Below are 21,489 nucleotides of genomic sequence, written 5' to 3'. Positions count from 1 at the left end.
TCCTCTGAAAGTCACACATCATCCCACTTGGAAGCATATTGAAATTCTGTCACAGTTAATGCATCAAAATCTTGGAACTCACTGCTAGCAGCACTGTGGGTGCCTACAACACACAGGCTGTAGCAGTCCAGAAAGGCAGCTCCCCTCAACTTGTCAAAGACAATTAGGGATGAGCAATAAATGCTGACCTTGCCATAGATGCTCATGTATAAAGTATAAAGAAAAGCTCTGATGATAATTTCCCGATATGGTTTGATAAATGATAAGTGAGACATCATTAAATGATCAGACTCAAGCAACGAGTGTTTAAAAGGAATTGAAGAAGAGAATTAATCAAGCCTTTTAAAAATCACCATGAAATCTGGGTTGAATGAGCCTGTTTAGGTAGGCAAAAATGTTATTAATTAAAAATTAAAGCAATTATGTAAATGAGAAAAATAAGGAGTAATTTCTTTACACAATTTTTGGAGTTGAATACTTTGTGACATGAAGTAGTGAGGCAACTACTATTGTCTCTTTTAAAGGAAGCTGGATAAATACTTGAAACAGATGGTGATGAAGGGGCATGGCAATAGAGCAGCCTATGAGATTAGTCAATGATTTAACAGAGATACAATGGTCCATCACTTATAATGGCTGCATTATAAGCGTACTTTGGCAGGTTTATTATTTGTCAGAGATGGTTCAAACTGTTCATTGATAGTCTAGCAGTCTGCACTACAGTGTAAGGCAATGACTACTTCCCCAGTGAGACAGAATCCTGGGTCAGTCAGGCTGTGAAGTGAACTTGCAAGCTGATAGGCTGGTAGCCTAATCCTAAAATCACCAGAGCTATCAGACCACCCTAAACTATTTAAAGAGATGTGTCAATAAAACCCTTGGAGGCAAGTCAAATATAAATGAACTTGAACTTTGTGAGTATTTGATGTGTCATATGTTTAATAGCTGCCATAAACTAAAGTAAAAAGTGAATGCTGAGAAACTGGTCACATTACTGTGGCAAGCCAGGCAGTGTGCAACGTGCACAATCCTTCAAACTGTGAAGGTCTTGTACAAGAAATGTCTTGGTTTGTTTACTGCATAGAGTCAAGCTCTGATATTTGTTTGCTTCCTCATATGCTACTGAACAAAATCAAACTGCTTTAGTGATGTTGCATCTGTACAAAGATATTTTTATGAATAAAGTATATTTTTGAAATAAAAGGACATAGTTTATTTTCACCAATTTTAAATTGTGACAGAATTGCAGAAATATTCTTTTGTTAAATTTGATTGGCAGATTATGTTCAGTTTGGACTATTTGGCCTATTTCCGTGCCATATGACTATGTCTTTCGCTTCATGTTTGGGCATCACTATTTTGCATTTATTCCTGCGCTAAAGGTTTTCACTACAAGATGAGTCTTGGAGCTTTTTGCAGGTGTGGAGAGGGTTCCTTATCTACAGCATGCCATTGCAACTATTTTCCACAAAATCTTTATTCTTACATACATTTAAGGTACCACAGCATAAATTTCCACTGGAGACATTTCAGTTAAGGCTAACTAGATTGTTCCTTTGGATGAATAAATATATATGTAAGCGTATAAATTATATACATTACAGGTTAGAAGAATGAGTGGTCATCTCATTGAAATATAGAACATTCTGCAGGAGATTGACAGGATGGTCCAATGAGAGGTTGATTCCCCCGACTCTGCTTCGACCATATAGGGACAGAGTCTCAGAATAAGAAGCTAATCATTTGACTGAAATGAGAAGAAATTCTTCCCTCAGAAAAGTCTTTGGAAATTTCCAGCCTCGAAGGTGGTGGTGTGTTGGTAAAGTTACTAGACTAATAATACTGAGACCGAGGCTTGGATTTCAGCATGGCAAATCATTCATAGCATCCTTTAGGGTGTGAAATCTTTACCTGGTCTGGCCTCCAAGTCACAACAAGGATGTGGTTGACTCTTAACTGTCCTCTGAAAAGGCCCTAGGAAGCCACTTCATTCAAAGAGTAGTTGTAATGGTCAATAAATGCTGACCCAACCAGAAATATCTGGATTTCAGAAATGAAAAAAAGCAAATCTCTCTTGACACCAGAGTTCTACAGTGTCTCCATTTAATTAAAATGATACTTTTCTGTCCTTCCTATCAAAGTGGACAAGTTCCCATTTTCCACATTATAGTCCAGCTGCTAAATTTCTATCCATTCACCTAGACAATAGACAATAGGTGCAGGAATAGGCCATTCAGCCCTTCGAGCCCACACCACCACTCAATATGATCATGGCTGATCATTCCTAATCAGTATCTGCTTCCTGCCTTATCTCCATAACCTTTGATTCCACTATCTTTGAGAGCTCTATCCAATTCTTTCTTAAATGAATCCAGAGACTGGGCTTCCACTGCCCTCTGGGGCAGAGCATTCCACACAGCCACCACTCTCTGGGTGAAGAAGTTTCTCCTCATCTTTGTCCTTAATGGTCTACCCCATATTTTTAAGCTGTGTCCTCTGGTTCAGCACTCATCCATCAGCGGAAACGTGTTTCCTGCTGCCAGAGTGTCCAATCCTTTCATTATCTTATATGTCTCAATCAGATCCCCTCTCAGTCTTCTAAACTCAAGGTATACAAGCCCAGTCGCTTCAGTCTTTCAGTGTAAGGTGATCGCTCCATTCCAGGAATTGACCTCGTGAACCTACGCTGCACTCCCTCAATAGCCAGAATGTCTTTCCTCAAATTTGGAGACCAGTACTGCACACAGTACCTAATTTGTTAGTATCCCTTTACAGACTTCTTATGTCCTCTTCGCAACCTAATTTCCTACCTATCTTTGTATCACCATCAAGTTTAGGAAATCATTCATATAAATTCTGATTAGTTTAGAATATATTAGATTAGATTCCCTACAGTGTAGAAACAGGCCCTTTGGCCCAACAAGTCTACACCAACCCTGAGAGAAACCCACTCAGACCCATTCCCCTGACTAATGCATCTAATACTATAGGCAATTTAGCATGGCCAATTCACTTGACCTGTACATCTTTGGACTTGAGGCCCCAGCACTGATACTCCACTCATCACATCTTGCCAAATAAAAATGAAGACCGAATTATGCCTACTCTCTATTTCTTGTTACTCAGCCAATCTTCTATCCTTGCTCACGTTACTTCCTTACTCCATTAGATCTTATATTGTGTAGTAACCTTTATCAAATGCCTTCTGGAAAGGAAATCTAATTTAACAAGTTGACACTTTCTCTTTATCCACATTGCTTGTTACTTCTTCAATCAACTCCAGTAAACTATTCAAAGATAATTTCCCTTCAAACAATCCTGTTAACTCCAAACAAAAAAAAACTGCAGATGCTGGAAATCGTAAAATAAAAAATTATTGGAAAAATCCAGCAAGTCTTGTGTTGTTTGTGGAGAGTAAGCAAAGTTAACATTTCTGGTCCAGTGACCCTTCTTCAGAATTGTTCTGGACAGTTTCTGTTCAGCAATTTCTGCTATTGTTTCATAGAACCTTTACAGCACAGATACAGACCCTTTGCTCCAAACAGTCCATGCTAAACATAATCTCAAACTAAACTAGTTCTACCTGTTCCTGGCCAATATCCCTCCAAACCTTTCTAACATGTACTTATTCAAATGACTTTTAAATAGTAATTGTACCCACATTCACTACTTCCTCAGGAAGTTCATTCCACACCCAGACCATACTGTAAAAGAATTTGCCCCTCATGTCTATTTTAAATCTCTTTCCTCTTACCTTAAAAATGTCCACCCCTAGTCTTACAACATGCTGGTATGCAAAGGGACATGGGTATCCTTGTGCCTGAATAACAGAAGTTTGGTCTGCAGGTGCAACAGGTCATTAGGAAAGCAAATGGAATTTTGTCCTTCATTGCCAAAGAGATTGAATTTAAAAACAGGGAGGTTATGTTGCAGCTGTATAGGGTCCGGTGAGGTCACACCTGGAGTACGACATGCAGTTTTGGTCTCATTACTTGGGAAAGGATATACTGACAGTAGAGGGAGTGCAGAGAAGATTCACTAGGTTGATTCTGGAGTTGAAGGGGTTGGATTCTGAGGAGAGACTGAATAGATTGGGATTATATTTGTTCGAATTTAGATGATGGGGGGGGCTTTTATAAAAACATAAAATTATGCAGGGAATAGACAAGATAGAGGTAGAGAAGATGTTACCACTGGCGGGTGAAACTAGGACAAGAAGGCATAACCTCAAAATTAGGGGAAGCAGATTTAGGACTGAATTGAGAAGGAACATCTTCACCCAAAGGATTATTAATGTATGAAATTCCCTGCATAGTGAAATAGTTGAGGCTTCCACAGTAAATATGCTTAAAGGAAAGATAGATACTTTTTTGAATAGTAAAGGAATTCAAGATTATGGAGCCGGCTGGTGCATATGTTCAGGCTTCTGTACCTTCTCCCCGATGGTAGAGGTTGTAGAAAAGCAGTGCCAGGGTGGGATGGATCTTTGAGAATGCTGGCGGCCTTTCCTTGACAGTGGGCCTGGTAGATGGATTCTATAGATGGGATGTTGGCCTTTGTGATTGTCCGGGCCGAGTTCACACTCTCTGTAACTGTCTCTGATTTTGATTGGTACAGTCGCAATACCAGGTGGTGATACATCCAGACAGAATGCTCTCGATGGTGCACCTATAAAAGTTGGCAAAGTTAGTGGGCGGCACGGTGGCACAGTGGTTAGCACTGCTGCCTCACAGCGCCAGAGACCCGGGTTCAATTCCCGACTCAGGCGACTGACTGTGTGGAGTTTGCACGTTCTCCCCGTGTCTGCGTGGGTTTCCTCCGGGTGCTCCGGTTTCCTCCCACAGTCCAAAGATGTGTGGGTCAGGTGAATTGGCCATGCTAAATTGCCCGTAGTGTTAGGTAAGGGGTAAACGTAGGGGTATGGGTGGGTTGCGCTTCGGCGGGTCGGTATGGACTTGTTGGGCCGAAGGGCCTGTTTCCACACTGTAAGTAATCTTATTTGCCGTCATGCCAAATTTTCTCAGCTGCCTGAGGAAGAAGAGACATTGTTGGGCCTTTGTAACCAGTGTGTCCATGTGAAGAGCCCAAGAAACAATCTCTACCATCGGGATGAAGGTACAGAAGCCTGAAAACATGCACTAGCCAGTTTCGAAACAGTTTATACACTACTGTTGTTAGAAGAATGAATGGACTCAAAAACTCTTTGCATTTGCCTGTACCTGTGTTTTTGTTTTGCCACTGTTTACCTATTATTTGCTTATCTATGCTACTTAACTCTGTGATCTGTCTGTATTGTTCACAAGACAAAGCTTTTTACTGTGCCTTAGTACACCTGGCAATAAATTCAATTCAATTCAGTTCAAGGTTGTTGATGACCTCTCCCAGGAGCTTGACGCTCTCCACTCATTCAACCTTTGTGCTGTTAATGTGTAGGGGAGCATGAATAACATTGTGCCAAAAGTCAATAATGAGTACCTTGGTTTTGTGGCATTGACAGCAAGGTTGTTCTCAGTGCACTATTTTTCCAGTCCACCTATGTCTGTAGTCTGTTTTGTGGCCAACTGATATTCAACCGTCTATGGTGGTGACATCAGTGAACGTGTAAATGGCATTAGTTTAGATAATGTTTCATGTCCAATATGACTCTTCTGCAGAACTAGATTTACGTCGATTTTACTGCTCCTCTGATGCTGTCTGACCTGCTGTGCTTTTCCACCACACTCTTGACTCTGCAGAACTAGACTGGTCCATGTTATTGTTTGAGTTCCGTCTCCACCTCTTTTATTTAAACCCATCAACAAGTTCTTCTCAGATGCACTTATCCAGCTTCTGCATAAATGAATCTATATCGTTTGCCTCAACGACTGCAATTGATAGTGAGTTCGATATTCGCTCCAGTCTCAGTAGTCATTGCTCCTGAGTTCTTAACTTAATTAACGGAATTGAATGCCTGGCATGCCTTTCCATGTCCGATAACATCTCCTCTGAACCCTCTCCAGCATAATTATATCCTTCCTGTAGATAGGTGACCAGAACTAGACATAGTATTCCTGAAGGAGAAAATGAGGACTGCAGATGCTGGAGATCGGAGTTGAGAGTGTGGTGCTGGAAAAGCACAGCATGTCAGGCAGCTTCTGAAGGGCAAGAGAATTGATGGTTCAGGCAAAAGCCCTTAATCAGGAATGACGCTTGTGAGCCAAGGGGGTGGAGGGGGGTGTTGGCGGTGGGGGATGGTAGCTGAAAGTGTGAAAGATAGATGGAGGTGGGGGAAATGGTGATAGGTCGGAGAGGAGGGTGGAGCGGATAGGTGGAAAGGAAGACGGTCAAGTTGGACAGATCATGAGGGTGGTGCCGTCCAACGCGTCTCTGCCCTCATGATATGATATGTCTTACCTGTCTATCTTCCTTCCCACATATCCACTTCACCCTCCTCTCTGAGCCATCACCATTACTCCCACCTCCATCCACCTACTGCACTCTCACCACCCCCTCCCATTTATATCTCTAAACATTTGGCTCACAAGCCTCATTCCTGATGACGGGCTTTTGCCCGAAACGTTGACTCTCCTGCACCTCACATAGTATTCCATAAGAGGTCTCACCAATGTCTTGTATGATTGCATTGAGATATTCAAAGTAACACATTATATCATTCAAAATAAAGTAAATTCAGCATTTTCCCCATGACAAATGTCAAGCCTATTGAACAGTGATTTCCTGCTTCCACCTTTCTTGAATAAAAAGAACAAATAAACCATTCAACACAGGTTATACATTAAACTAAATAATCTAATCACATCAAGATATGGCTCTCTAATTGATGCTTCACTATTTTTCTCAACTGTACACACCCCATGATGAGTCAAACATTCTCATAACTCTCTCCTACAGAAGTTTCCCTCCAATTTCCTGACTCTCTCATCTTTGCACATCCCTTCAGGTATCCCTCACAGAACTGAATAATCCTCCCCCTTGTGGACAGCATCAATTCCATGAAGCCTCTTCTATTTCTGAAAAAAAAACAGAGCTGGGGGTCTGCTTAAAACTATTGCAGATCTTAGAGAGCGGAAATAAAAAACTGAAAAGTGCTGGAGAAACTCAGCAGGTCCAGCAGAGTCAGTGGAGAGACAGAGAAAATTGACTGGAGTCAATTATAAAGGATGAAATTCTGACACATCTGGATAGCAGTAACAGGATGGGTCAGAGCAGCATGGATTTATGAAGAGGAAATCATGCTTGATTAATCTTCTGGAATTTTTTGAGGATGTAACTCTGAAGATAGACAAGGGAGATCCAGTGGATGTAGTGTACCTGGACTTTCAGAAAGCCTTTGATAAAGTCCCACAAAGGAAGTTAGTGAGCAAAATTAGGGCACACGGTATTGGGGGCAAAGTACTGACTTGGATTGAAAATTGGTTGGCTGACAGGAAACAAAAAGTAGTGATAAATAGGTCCCTTTCAGAATGGCAGGTGGTAACCAGTGGGGTACCGCAGGGATCAGTGCTGGGACCACAGCTTTTTACAATATATATTAATGACATAGAAGATGGTATTAATAGTAACATTAGCAAATTTGTTGATGATACAAAGCTGGGTGGCAAGGTGAAATGTGATGAGGATCTTAGGAGATTACAGAGTGACTTGGACAGGTTAGGTGAGTGGACAGATGCATGGCAGATGCAGTTTAATGTGGATAAACGTATGGTTATCCACTTTGGTGGCAAGAACAGGAAGGCAGATTACTACCTAAATGGAATCAATTTAGGTAAAGGGGCAGTACAAAGAGATCTGGGTGTTCTTGTACACCAGTCAATAAAGGCAAGCATTCAGGTACAGCAGGTAGTGAAGAAAGCTAATAGCATGCTGGCCTTCATAACAAGATGGATCGAGTATAGAAGCAAAGAGGTTCTTCTGCAGCTGTACAGGGCCCTGGTGAGGCCACACCTGGAGTATTGTGTGCAGTTCTGGTCTCCAAATTTGAGGGAAGACATTCTGGCTATTGAGAGAGTGCAGCGTAGGTTCACGAGGTCAATTCCTGGAATGGCGGGACTATCTTATGTTGAAAGACTGGAGTGACTGGGCTTGTATATCCTTGAGTTTAGAAGACTGAGAGGGGATCTGATTGAGACGTATAAAATTATTAAAGGATTGGACACTCTGGAGGCAGGAAACATGTTTCCGCTGATGGGTGATTGCCGAACCAGAGGACACAGCTTAAAAATAAGGGGTAGACCATTTAGGACAGAGATGAGGAGAAATTTCTTCACCCAGAGAATGATGGCTGTGTGGAATGCTCTGCCCCAGAGGGCAGTGGAGGCCCAGTTTCTGGATTCATTTAAGAAAGAGTTGGATAGAACTCTCAAGGATTGTGGAATCAAGGGTTATGGAGATAAGGCAGGAACAGGATACTGATTGAGGATGATCAGCCATGATCATATTGAATGGTGGTGCAGGCTGGAAGGGCAGAATGGCCAACTCCTGCACCTATTGTCTATTGTCTAAAAACAGTTAATACTTCCAGTCTGACATGTTCAAGGTTGTGCAGGTTAGTTGATTTGGCCATAGTGTTCAGGGATGTTTAGGTTAAGTGATAGGTAAAAACAATGACGGCAGATGCTGGAAACCAGATTCTGGATTAGTGGTGCTGGAAGAGCACAGCAGTTCAGGCAGCATCCGAGGAGCAGTAAAATCAACGTTTTAGGCAAAAGCCCTTCATCAGGAATAAAGGTTAAGTGCCAGCACTTTGCTGCAAGCGTGGAGCGGAGGATCTTGAAGGAGAACCATTGCTAGTGTTTTTTAATCTGTAGTCTGTACCATCTATTCTGTTCAGGTCCGAACTCTGCTGGTTTAAAGGTGTTCTGGAGTCCGTGTGGGATGAGTTGATTACGGAGGCAGGCACTGAGGAAGCAAATGTGGCTATGGTAGCGAGTTTGTTTCAGGACATGGTTGAAGAGCTTCAGGGCAGAGGAAATGACCTGGGAGTTGCAGCGGGAGAGGGACTCCCTGAGATTCTTGTAGAGAGAGGAGGAAAACTTCTTCGAGGCAGGCATCCTTGCGAGAGGATTCGCAGTAGGATTAAAATCAACGAGGTAAAAACAATGACTGCAGATGCTGGAAACCAGATTCTGGATTAGTGGTGCTGGAAGAGCACAGCAGTTCAGGCAGCATCCGAGGAGCAGTAAAATTGACACAAAAGCCCTTCACCAGGAATAAAGGTTAAGTGAATAGGCAATAGTGTTCAAGGATGAGTAGGTTAGGTGAATTGGCCATCGTGTTCAGGGATGTTTAGGTTAAGTGAGTTGGCCATAGTTTTCAGAGATGTGCAGGTAAGGTGAATAGGCAATAATGTTCAGGGATGTACAGGTTAGGTGAATTGGCCATAATGTTTAAGGATATTTAGGTTAAGTGAATTGGCCAAAGTGTTCAGGGATGTGTAGGTTAGGTGCATTAGTCAGTGGAAATGTAAAAATAATAAGATAGGGTAATGGGTTTGGTGGGTTAGTCTTCATAAGGTTGGTGTTAACTTATATTGCAAATAGCATTTGTCCATAGTATATGGACTCTACGGCCTTTCTTCAGGCGCCTCCTCACTATGTTTTCACTCTCTCTCCTATTGCTCCTCCCCTTCCTAGAACCAGCGCCTCGCTGGAAACGGCCACGTCTCCGTGGTGACACCCTCGAGCCGTTCCTCCAATCAGGAAGGCACACCACCGTCAGCAATGAACGGTGTCAGGGTATCACGAGACCAACCGCTCGCGTCACCCGCCCCATCCCTCCCCTCATTGGTCAGTCCGGGGAGGCTCGGGTCGCGGAGAGGCGGCCTGGTGGCCCGCCGTCTGCGCCCACAGCCGATTGGGCAAGCGCAGAGCGGTCGGCCAGCCCCTTGACCAATCACAAGACAAAGATCCTCGCCCCTAAGGTAAACGGCGATGAGTGGTCGCGAACATGTGAGTGACATTGATATTGTGCAATAGGGCACTTGAGGGCGGGCTCTAATGCCACGATCTGATCCAGTATTGGTAATACCCATCGGAGTGACGTAGATGAGGACCAATCGGTGGACGGAAGGGTGTTGCCGGTAAGCCCCGCCCACAGTCTCCCTTCCTAACGGACCATAACAAACAGAGAGGAGAAGGGCTGGAGTTGGAGAGTTTTCCGGGTGTTAGCAGCTGCCGTTGGGTCTGCTGCTCCTGTCGTTCATGTCCGATTTATGGATTCCTGTCTTCGGTTCGGCCTCTTGGGCCGCTCTCTACTTCTCTTCCTGGCGGTGGCCGTTGCTGTAGCCCAGGGGCAGCCGCTCCCCGAGGCTCCGGCTTCGGCACCGCCCGAGGCCGCCTGTGTCCGCGGGGTGAAGCCGATCGCAGCGGCCGGCTCGCCGGCGGGAGGAGGCGGCGGCTTGGAAGCGGTGGTGGAGGACGATGAGGCGGAGGAGAGTGATACGAGCGGGGAAGATCAGCTCAGGTAAGGGACCATCCTCCCAGTAAACCCGACCATCTCTTCTCCCACCCCCCCTCCTCCTCCTCCTCCCCCTCCCAACTTTGACCACACAGCACCCCATGCTCCCCACTCCCCCTCCTCACGCTCCCCACCCCCCACTTTGACCACACTGCCCTCCTCCCCAACCCCCTTCCCCACGCTCCCCACCCCATGCTCCCCACCCCCCCACTCCATGCTCCCCACCCCCCCACTCCATGCTCCCCACCCCCCCACTCCATGCTCCCCACCCCCCCACTTTGACCACTCTACTCTCCTCCCCACCTCAACCCCATTTGATCACATTGCCCTTCTCCCACCCTCCCACTTTGACCACACTGCCCCCCTCCCCACGCTCCCCACCCCCTCTCCCCACGCTCCCCACCCCACGCTCCCCACCCCCTCACCCCACGCTCCCCACCCCCTCACCCCACGCTCCCCACCCCCTCACCCCACGCTCCCCACCCCCTCACCCCACGCTCCCCACCCCCTCACCCCACGCTCCCCACCCCCCCACTTTGACCACTCTGCTCTCTTCCCCACCCCACCCCCGTTTGATCACATTGCCCTTCTCCCCACCCTCCCACTTTGACCACACTGCCCCCCTTCCCACGCTCCCCACTCCCCCTTCCCACGCTCCCACCCCCCCACCCACGCTCCCCACCCACGCTCCCCCCCCCCCACTTTGACCACACTGCCCCCCTCCCCACCCCCCCCACTTTTGCCACTCTCCCTTCCTCTCTCTTTTGCTAGTCTTCCCTCCTGCCCCCCTCCCCACCACCCACTGTTGACACTGTCCTCCTCCTCCCTCCTTTCCTTTTCTCCCATGATCCCTGCTCCTTGCCCTCACTGTATTAAGTTTCATGTAACGAAGAAGAGCTCATGCTGGTAGGTGAACATCTTCAAAATTAATGTTCGTATCCTATGGATATGTAAGAATGAGAATCAAGATGTACAGAAAAGAAGTTGAAATACTTCAGTAGAAACTGAAAATTAATGAAATGACCTCAATCTAGGTTTACTTTAAAATATCACAACACCAGGTTATAGTCCATCAGGTTTGTTTGGAAGCACTAGCTTTTGAAGCGTTGCTTTTTCTGATGGTTGTGAAGCAGGGCCATATGAAACATAATTTATAGCAAATGATCGTTTGCTATAAATTCTGTGGCTTGTGGTCCTGCTTCACAACCACCTGATGAAGCAACGGTTTGAAAGCGAGTGCTTCCAAATAAACGTCTTGGACTATAACCTGGTGTTGTGATTTTTCTTTTAAACTTTGTCCACCCCAGTTCAACACCAGCACCACCGAATCAGGTTTAGTTTGACATTTTTATATTCTCATGGAGCTCCGTGTACTTCATTTAACCTAGGAGTAATAATTTGTGTTCAGTTGTTGAACATGACCCACGTGAAACAACATATACTAAACCACCTCAAGTAAACTTGCAAAGCATGATTTACAGCTGTCTCGTGATTAATAGTTCTTAGCTACACTTCCAAGAGCAATTTAAATACAATGCAGGAACAGGGGATGCTATTAGACTGAACAGACAAGTTCTAACTGCTGGCCAGTGCTGAAAGTTCTCAAAAGGAAGTAAAGTTTAAGCAACAGGAAAGAATTGAGTTGGAACATCTGCGGACAGTGTTCACTAGATCTTTGGTTGATTTCCACACTCGATATTACATCATTTCTACTTAATTTTATGAAACCCTTTTGCAGTGGAACCATTTCTATTAGGATCAATTGAATAAACCCATCCTAATGGATGAGGGAAACTCTGGTCCACCAAACATGACCTTGTTTGTTTGCAGGCATACTTTACTTTTTTGAATGAAAATTTAGAGAATGCAAAGGACGTTCAATTTTTAAAAAAAGTTTCTGTTGCAAGTATTTTGAAAAACAGGTCGTGATTTGATTTTGAGATACAGTGAGAATGTTTGCCTCGAGGCTTTGTAACTTTACACGGTACTGGTATGATTTTATTGTTTAAATGTTGGCATACGTTTTGTTCAACATTTCGCAATACCTTTAATATAACACTACAAGTTAACTCTGTCGATGATGATGGTTCACTCATCAGTCAGAAGTTGCATGTTGAAATTACAAGTGCAAAAAGAACTTAGAAGTAGCATCTTAAGACAATGTTAAAAAATCAGCCATTTCATTGAAGAATGAAGAGCCACAGAGAACTCTTTTTAGAGAGTAGAGGGCAGCAGAAACAGGTGTAGATCTAAGCATGTTTGGGTAATTATCATGCAGTTTCAGCTGCAGGACCACAGATGTCTTGCTAGGAGTAGCTCCAAGCAGCCGAAGGACTATACACATGATTGCAGACATGGCAGGATCAGTGTTTTAAAAGTTTTTGATGCTAATGAGCAGAGGATCAAGGGATTGCTGTTGGCCTCGGGAGAGAGGTGAGAATGGCTTGAACCAAAATGTTGGCAAATAGCTGGAGTTCCTCATTGCCTTTTGTGCTGTAGATTCTGTGTAGGCCTGTTGTATTATTTAAGATGGTCTTTGTGGACACAATACAAGTTTAGAAGGGATTAATATTCTATGATCTATGAACACTTAATGGTAAGATCCTAGGGAGTGTTGCTGAACAAAGAGACCTTGGAGTGCAGATTCATACCTCCTTGAAAGTAGAGTCATAGGATAGTGAAGAAGGCATTTAGTATGCTTTCCTTTAATGATCAATGTATTCGTTACAGTAGTGGGTAGGTCATGTTGTGACTGTACAGGGCATTAGTTAAGCCACTTTTGGAATATTGCATGCAGTTCTGGTCTTCTTCCTATGGGAAGGACGTTGTGAAACTTGAAAGGGTTCACAAAAGATTTACAAGAATGTTGGCAGGGTTGGAGGATTTGAGCTACAGGGATAGGCTGAATAGGCTGGGGCTGTTCCCTGGAACGTTGGAGGCTGAGGGGTGACTTTTATAGATGTTTATCAAATCTTGAGGGCATGGATAGGATAAATAGACAAGTCTTTACCCTGGCATGGGGGTATCCAGAATTAGAGGGCAAAGGTTCAGGGTGAGATGGGAAATTATAAGAGATCTAAGGGCCACCTTTTCACACAGTGGGTGGTGAATGTATGGAAGGAGCTGCCAGAGGAAGTGGTGGACTTCCAATTACAGCACTTGAAAGGCATCTGGATGGGTGTATGAATAGGAAAGGTTGAGAGGGGTTTGGACCAAGTGCTGGCAAATGGGACTAGATTAGGTTAAAATATCTGGTTGGCATGGGCGAATTGGACAGAAGGGTCTGTTCCTGTGCTGTACATCTGACTCTGTTGAGCACTGTGGAAGTATGTGGTGTAAAGTCTGGAAATCATACCAGCCAGTTTTATAGAAATTCATCAATGGAGCCTTATAGGGCTCCTACCAAGTTTGTAACTTTTTTGAGGAGAATAAATTTTTTTTGTCAGATTCCTTACTCTGATTGTATCTGCTGGCAGATCCCTGGTTATTGTAAGTATGATGGATGGTCGCATTGCAGCATTGGATCCAGAGAATCATGGAGTCAAGCGCTGGGAGCTTGATGTGGGTGCTGGTTCTTTAGTCTCAGCCAGTCTCAGCAAACCTGAGGTAAGAGGCAAGTGCCATAGTCTGCAATATCTTCCAGTTCTATATTATAACCTTCTTCGTTTCTGCTTATGTCCATCTACCCAAAACCACACTGATGCTCCTGTTACCTGCAGATACAACCATCTGAAAGATTTCTTGCTTCTTATTCTCCACCTTCTGTAGACTTCAGCTCATTCCACATGCTATCGCACAGTTAGACATGCTGTCCTGAATTTACTATATTTGTGGACTTGTCCATTGTGTATTTGTAGAACCAACTCCTGTCCTGCACCTTGCTGGAGCTCTGGATTACATCAACTTTAGCCTCTCTACAATTCCCTGTTTACTCTGGCCATTTGTTCAGCTGTTAAGCTCGAACTCCCTTCTTAATCTCTCTCTCTGCCTCTCCAACCCACCCTTTTCCTCAAGGTCTACCTCAAAACCCACTTGAGAAACATGTTTTAATTTGAGCCTTTAGTTATCCCACCTAAATTGATGCTGGTCTGAAGAAGATATTTTCATCTGCAAAACCTTTTCAGATTTTTTTAACTATTCAAGGTTCTTGTTGCAATTTCTATGTTGAACATTTGAGCATGCTTTGTTTTTAATTTGTTGGTGCATTGCATTGTAGACATAGATCAGTTTGTAATGCTTCCAACCTGTTGTGGGATAAAACCCTACTGCAGACCTGGTACTTGCTTGAACATGTTTAAAAAGAAAATTCATGTTCATGGGATGTTGCAGTCACTGGCAAGGCCAGCATTTCTTGCCAATCCCTAATTGACCAGAGGGCAGTTATGAGTTGATGACATAGTTGTATGTTGTGTGTAGCCCAGACTAGGTAAGGATGGGGCAGCTTTCTTTCCCTAAAGTATGTTAGTGAACTAGGTGGGTATTTATGACAACTGATGATAGTTACATTAATAATAATTATACATCTTTGGTGCAGAAAGGACTTAATGTGGGCTTCCTGGCTCAAGGGTAGGACCACCACTACACTACAAAACGTCCTTCTAAGGGATATTAACTTTATTTTTTATATGAACACAAGTGGAGATTTGTTTTTATTATTAACTTGTTTGTGGAAACTGAGAATTGAACCCAGACCTCAAGGCTCTAAGATATGGACATTACCACACAAGCTCTCCTTAATTGATTTCAGATATCTTCATCTGTGACAGTGGAATTTCAACTTCTCTTTTTCCAGAACATTAGTCTGAGACTCTGGTTTAATAGTGTATTAACTTTACCTCTTTCAATTGTTGCTTCACTGGTTGGTTTCCTTGATGTCCTGTTTGAATTCACTTTACTACTGTGACACCACACTCCCCAGTATGGAGGGCAAAATGCAGGTATGTATTGGATGCCTGCTTAGAGTAGTTTTTTTAAACAGTCTGTTCAGACATGTTATGACACACATCCAGGGCCAGTGGAGCTTGAACCCTGATCTGGTTTAGAAGAAGGTACACTACCACTGTGCCACAAAAACCACTTCTAGGCAATATTAGAAATGTAATATTTTATAATTACACACTTCTGAAGTTGGTGGGAACTGCACCTGGGTCTCCTACCTCAAAGATGGGGATGCTGTCACTGTACCAGAAGTCTCCTTTCAGGAGCTAGTTTCTCTTTCATATCTACAGATGCTCTTAGATACGACTAAATGTTTGTTTGGATTCCCATCACCAAATCAGTTGTGGCTACAGAAGAGGGACAGTTAGTCATCCAGCAAATATGATACTGTCCAAAGCTTGCTGCCTGGACCTGTTAATAGACAACTTGGCTAAGCCCAAGGGAAGACTTGCTTGAAGGTCCTCTGATGTGGCCACAACTCTGCACTGAAGCCCAAAGATCAGGAGCATGGGACTGAAATGCAACCTTAGGCTAAACAAAAGATTTTTAAAATAACAATAAAAGAGGTGTATTCACCCACAGACTCCACAACATGTAAAACAAACTGTTGGGGTGGGGATCTGTGAACTGTTGCGATCTGCACTTATATTGGACTCTTGTGCACAACACTTCACATCAGATTCCTGACAGAAAGTTGAGTATTCCTGCAAAAGGAGCCCTACACTGGCATCTGCATCACATGGGGGTAAATAAGTACTTCAGGCATATCTGGGAGTTGAAGTGGACGGTGTGCAATAACAGCCCATATAAAAAGGACGTCTTGCCAAATGGAACGATATGTAGGGCATTCTCATGAGGCTCTTCAGATTGTGAGGAGGTTCAGGAACCTGGGGCCAAAGTGAAATTCCATCCGAGCAGCAGTACATGCAGACCAGATTGCTGCATACCTAGTCTTCCAATTGGTGTCTGAGCACTGACATTTTTAGGTCATGACTTTGACTTTCTTGACAGGACTTAGAGAGGTAGTCACTCCCCAGATAAAAGAAAAAGGCAGATGGGTGACAGTTAGGGGACAGAAAGGGAACTGGCAGGCAGTACAGGGATCCCCTTAACAATAAGTATATCGTTTTGGATACTGTTGGGGGGAGGGGGGGAGGAATGACTTGCCAGGGGAAAGCAGTGGGGCACCTGCTGCTCAGAAGGGAAGGGGGAAGAGGAGCAGAGCAGTAGTCAATGGGGGCTTGATAGTTAGGGGGACAGATAGGAGGTTCTGTAGGGATGAGAGAGACTCCTGGTTGGTGTGTTGCCTCCTGGATGCCAGGGTTCGTGATGTCTGTGTTTTTGGAATCCTTAGGGGGAGGGAGAGCAGCCCCAAGTCGTGGTCCACATTGACACCACCGACATAGGTCGGAAGAGAGATGGGGACTTGAGGCAGAAATTCAGGGAGCTAGGATGGAAGCTTAGAGCTAGGACAAACAGTTGTTTTCTCTGGTTTGCTGCCGGTGCCACGTGCTAGTGAGGCGAGGAATAGACAGAGAAAGGAGTTGAATACATGGCTACAGGGATGGTGCAGGAGGGAGGGTTTCGGGTTTTTGGATAATTGGAGCTCTTTCTGGGGTAGGTGGGACCTCTACAAGCAGGATGGTCTTTGTCTGAACCAGAGGGGTACCAATATCCTGGGTGGGAAATTTGCTAAAGCTATTAAGGTGGATTTAAACTAATACAGCAGGGGGGAATGGGGACCAAAATTGTAGGACAGGTACAGAAAAGGATGAGAGTAGGGAGTTCCAAAATCAAGTATCTGACACTGGCAAGTGAGAACCTGGTTTGAAGTGTGTGTACTTCAATACGAGGAGCACCCGAAATAAAGTGGGTGAACTGGCAGCGTGGGTTGGTACCTGGGACTTTGATGTTGTGGCCATTACGGAGACGTGGATAGAGCAGGGACAGGAATGGCTGCAGGTCCCGGGATTCCGATGTTTCAGTAAGAGCAGAGAAGATGGTAAAAGGAGGGGGAGGTGTGGCATTGTCGATCAGGGACAATGTTACAGTTGTAGAAAGGATGTTTGGGGACTCGTTAACTGAGGTAGTATGGGCTGAGGTTAGAAACAGGAAAGGAGAAGTTAGCATGCTGGGAGTTTTCTATAGGTCTTGCATCTAGACTAGAAGAGATTGCAGTATTTCTAATACCTCTTCCTTGTGAACCTCAGTGTGAGAAAATAGACAAGTCCCCTGGGCCGGATGGGATCTATTCTAGGATCCTCTGGAAAGCAAGGGATGAGATTGCCGAGCCTTTGGCATTGATCTTCAAATCATCATTGTCTACAGGAATAGTGCCTGAGGATTGGAGGATAGCAAATGTGGTTCCCTTGTTCAAAAAGGATAGTAGAGACAACCCTGGTAAATACAGACCAGTGAGTCTTACTTCAGTTCTGATCAGGGACAGTCAGCACGGTTTTGTGAAGGGTAGGTCGTGCCTAACAAATCTTTTGACTTTTTTCACAAAGTGACCAAATAGGTAGATGAAAGTAAACAGGTTGACGTGGTGTATATGGCTTTCAGCAAGGTGTTCGATAAGTTTCCCCACAGTAGGCTATTATACAAAATGCGGAGGAATGGGATTGTGGGAGACAGCTGTTTGGATCAATAATTGGCTTGTTGAAAGAAAACAGAGGGTTGTAGTTGATGGAACATGTTCATCTTGGTGTCCAGTCACTAGTAGCGTACCGCAAGTGTTGGTGTTGGGTCCACTGCTGTTCACCACTTTTATAAATGACCTAGATGAGGGCTTAGAAGAGTGGGTTAGTAAATTTGCGGACGGCACTAAGGTGTGGATAGTGACGAAGGATGTAGTAGGTTGCAGAGAGACATAAATAGGATGCAGAGCTGGGCTATGAGGTGGCAAATGGAGTTTAATGTGGACGAGTGTGAGGTGGTACACTTTGGACGGAGTAATCGGAATGCAAAGTACTGGGCTAATGGTAAGATTCTTGGGAGTGCAGATGAGTAGAGAGATCTCGATGTCCACGTACACAGATCCCTGAAAGTTACCACCCAGATTGACAGGGTTATTAAGAAGGCATATAGTGTTTTGGCCTTTATTAATAGAGGGATCGAGTTCCGGAACCAGGAGGTTATGCTGCAGCTGTACAAAGCTCTGGTACGGCCACACTTGGAGTATTGTGTGCAGTTCTGGTCACCACATTATAAGAAGGCTGTGGAAGCTTTGGAAAGGATGCAGAAGCGATTTACTAGGATGTTGCCTGGTATGGAAGGAATGTCTTATAAGGAAAGGCTGAGGGCCTTGAGGCTGTTCTCGTTAGAGAGAAGGTGGCTGAGAGGGGACTTAATAGAGACATAGAAGATAATCAGAAGGTTAGACAGGGAGAGTCTTTTTTCCAAGTATGGGGACGGCAAACACGAGGGGGCACAACTTTAAAGAGAGTGGAGATAGGTATAAGTCAGATGTCAGAGGTAGTTTCTTTACTCAGAAGTAAGGGTATGGAATGCTTTGCCTGCAACTGTAGGAGATTTGCCAAGTTTAAGTGCATTTAAGTCGTCATTGGACAGGCATATGGACATACGTGGAATATTGTCAGTGGGATGGGCTTCAGATTAGTATGACAGTGCGGCACAACATAGAGCAGTACAGGCCCTTCGGCCCTCGATGTTCTATGTTTTCTTCCACCAAATCCATGATGTATTAGTGAGAACTGATATCTATTTTGTACTTTTGTGAACTCCCTTAACTTCACAGTGCTTGAGAGAGATACTGTGAGCTGGAGGAACTGGGTGGTAGATATTTTCTAATCGCCCTGTTCAGAGATGTTGTGACATACCTCTGGAGTCTCTGGGACTTGAACCTGAATTTTCCAGCTTGATAGCAAATTCGCCTTTTTGTATACTGTTTGAGGTATCTCCATTCTTCTGAGTCCCATCATCAATTGCAACCTTTCTTCATGATCGTATGTTCTCTTGTTAGCTTTAAGGCAGTGACATGAATTGGATGTCTATTGTGACATGGAAGTATTCACTAATCCAATAAGGATCAGTCTGAAGTTGGATTAGTGCCAAATACAGCTAGTTAAGTTTCGAGTTACATCTGTGCTATGAACTTTGTAGCAAATGCTGATGTAAGTTTAGAGACAATAACATGATTTAAGTAGAAGCTTGTGTGGATCCCCTTGGCTTTGAAATATTTACCCTGTAAAGTTATTCAGATTATAGTAAACTCCAGAGTATTGTTTACAATTCTTTTGGTCATTACTGACTCAGATGAGGCAAAGAGAGCAAATATTTGATATTGTGCATAAACATACACATCTTGGTTCTCAAAGTTAATTTTTATTTTCATATTTATTCAACAGCATGGTAATGTTGCTATTCTGTATAGCAGCTTACAATATGAAGTAGTAATAAAAACTTACCCATTCTGTCTATCCCTATGCATGTCCTATGCTGCAAATGATTATGCAATCGTCTAAGTCACTCTGCAGCAATCTATGCTCATGGATCAAAATTTACCAGAAAATGTCTCTGCATCTCTCCTATTCTCTAGTCTCTAATTTTTCAAATAATGGCCACCAACATACATTGGTAACAGTATGTATCATCTACAAGATGCACTGCAATACCTGTCAACGCTCCTTTTGATAGTATGTTCTAAATACATGACCTCTGCCACCAAGGCGAAAGTGAGTTCTGCAGGCGCTGGAGATTAGAATCAAGAGTGTGGTGCAGGAAAAACACAGCAGATCAGGCAGCATCCGAGGAGCAGGAGAATCGACGTTTCGGGCAAAAGCCCTTCATCAGGAATGAGGCTGGGACCTTTGTGTGGTGGAGAGATAAATGGGAGAGGGGTGGGGCTGGGTGGATGGTAGCCCAGAGTGCAATAGGTGGATGGAGGTAGAGGTAAAGGTGATAGGTTAGGGGTCAGGGTGGTGCGGATAGGTGGGAAGGAAGATGGACAGATGGGACAGGTTATGAGGATGGTACTGAGCTGAAAGCTTGGAACTGGGATAGGTGGGGAAGAGGAAATGAAGAAACTGTGGATTGCATCATCGATGCCATGGGGTTGGTGGGTCCTGAGGTGGAAGATGAGTTCTTTCTCCCAGTCGTCGGATGGTAAGGGAGTGGTGATGGAGGAGGCCCAGGACCTGCATGTCCTCTGCAGAGTGGGAGTTGAAGTGTTTGGTCACGGTGTGGTCCGTTTGGTTGGTATGGGTGTCCCGTAGATGTTCTCTGAAGCAGTCTGGGTGGAGTGAGTACAGTAAATGATGTGTTTGGAAGTGCAGGTGAAACTTTGATGGATGTAGAAGGCTCCATTGGGGCCTTGGACGGAGGTGTAGAGGGAGGTGTAGCAAGAAGAATAAGGGCATCAGATCGTTGGAAATGCCGCCACATGCAGTCTGGAGTTAGAAATTTACCACTTCTTCACTTTTCATTAACGTTGGTGTGTCTACACCAAATGGGTGGTAGTGGTTCAAGAAGGAAGGTCATAGCAGCTTGAATAAAGTTAGAGATGGGTGTAAAGGTTAGTGGCACTTTCAATCCATGAATAAATCTTTCGAATAAGCTGAAGAGAGTTCAATGCTCCAAATTCTGAGCTTAGTTTGGTTACATATAAATATTGTGCAATTTAATGGCTGTTTCCTCAGAAGCCTAGAACACCTTTGAAATAGTTGCAAAGTGCTTAATAATTAAATAATAATTTAAAAAAGAGACTTCATTAACACATTGGTACACCAGGCCTTTAAATATTTGAGCATAATGCAATTTCATTGTATCAGTGCCTGTTTTATTGTTTTGTGGTCAATTCCAATCAAAAATAACAGTTGCAATATGTTTTAAAATTAAATGAATAATTGCTTTCTGACTTTTACTGCTACTATGTCGAGATTTGACCTTGTCTCCTGATAATATGGAATATAATTAGATTATTATATGGAGGTTGGCTGGATGCCGGTTACTTTGTGATTCAGAGCGATGCTAGCATGGGTTCAGTTCTTATCGGCTGGGGTTACCATGGAGGTCCCTCCTTCTCAATATCGCTCCCTTCAATTGTAGTGGCTCTATAATGAGAGCGGAGTCTTATAA

At 44.0% G+C, this 21,489-nt stretch overlaps 1 protein-coding gene across 2 annotated transcripts in view; it reads left to right on the top strand.

Moving 5' to 3' along the window:
- The first annotated feature begins 10,136 nt into the window (after window positions 1-10,136).
- The window catches only part of eif2ak3 (eukaryotic translation initiation factor 2-alpha kinase 3), a 77,049-nt gene continuing 65,696 nt past the window's right edge, over window positions 10,137-21,489 (top strand). Inside the window, exons 1-2 of one of the 2 annotated variants that reach the window (XM_060841001.1) lie at window positions 10,137-10,461; window positions 13,932-14,061. In XM_060841001.1, coding sequence (XP_060696984.1) covers window positions 10,211-10,461; window positions 13,932-14,061 — 381 coding nt within the window. In that variant the 5' untranslated portion in view covers window positions 10,137-10,210. Of the gene's footprint in view, window positions 10,462-13,901; window positions 14,062-21,489 lie in introns of both variants that reach the window. The other variant, XM_060840941.1, reaches the window with a different exon arrangement.

The sequence above is a fragment of the Hemiscyllium ocellatum genome, chromosome 1, assembly GCF_020745735.1.
Source record: "Hemiscyllium ocellatum isolate sHemOce1 chromosome 1, sHemOce1.pat.X.cur, whole genome shotgun sequence".
Classification (NCBI taxonomy): Eukaryota; Metazoa; Chordata; class Chondrichthyes; order Orectolobiformes; family Hemiscylliidae; genus Hemiscyllium; species Hemiscyllium ocellatum.
Note: the sequence above shows the minus strand (reverse complement) of the source record. Positions and strands in the feature narration are given on the sequence as shown.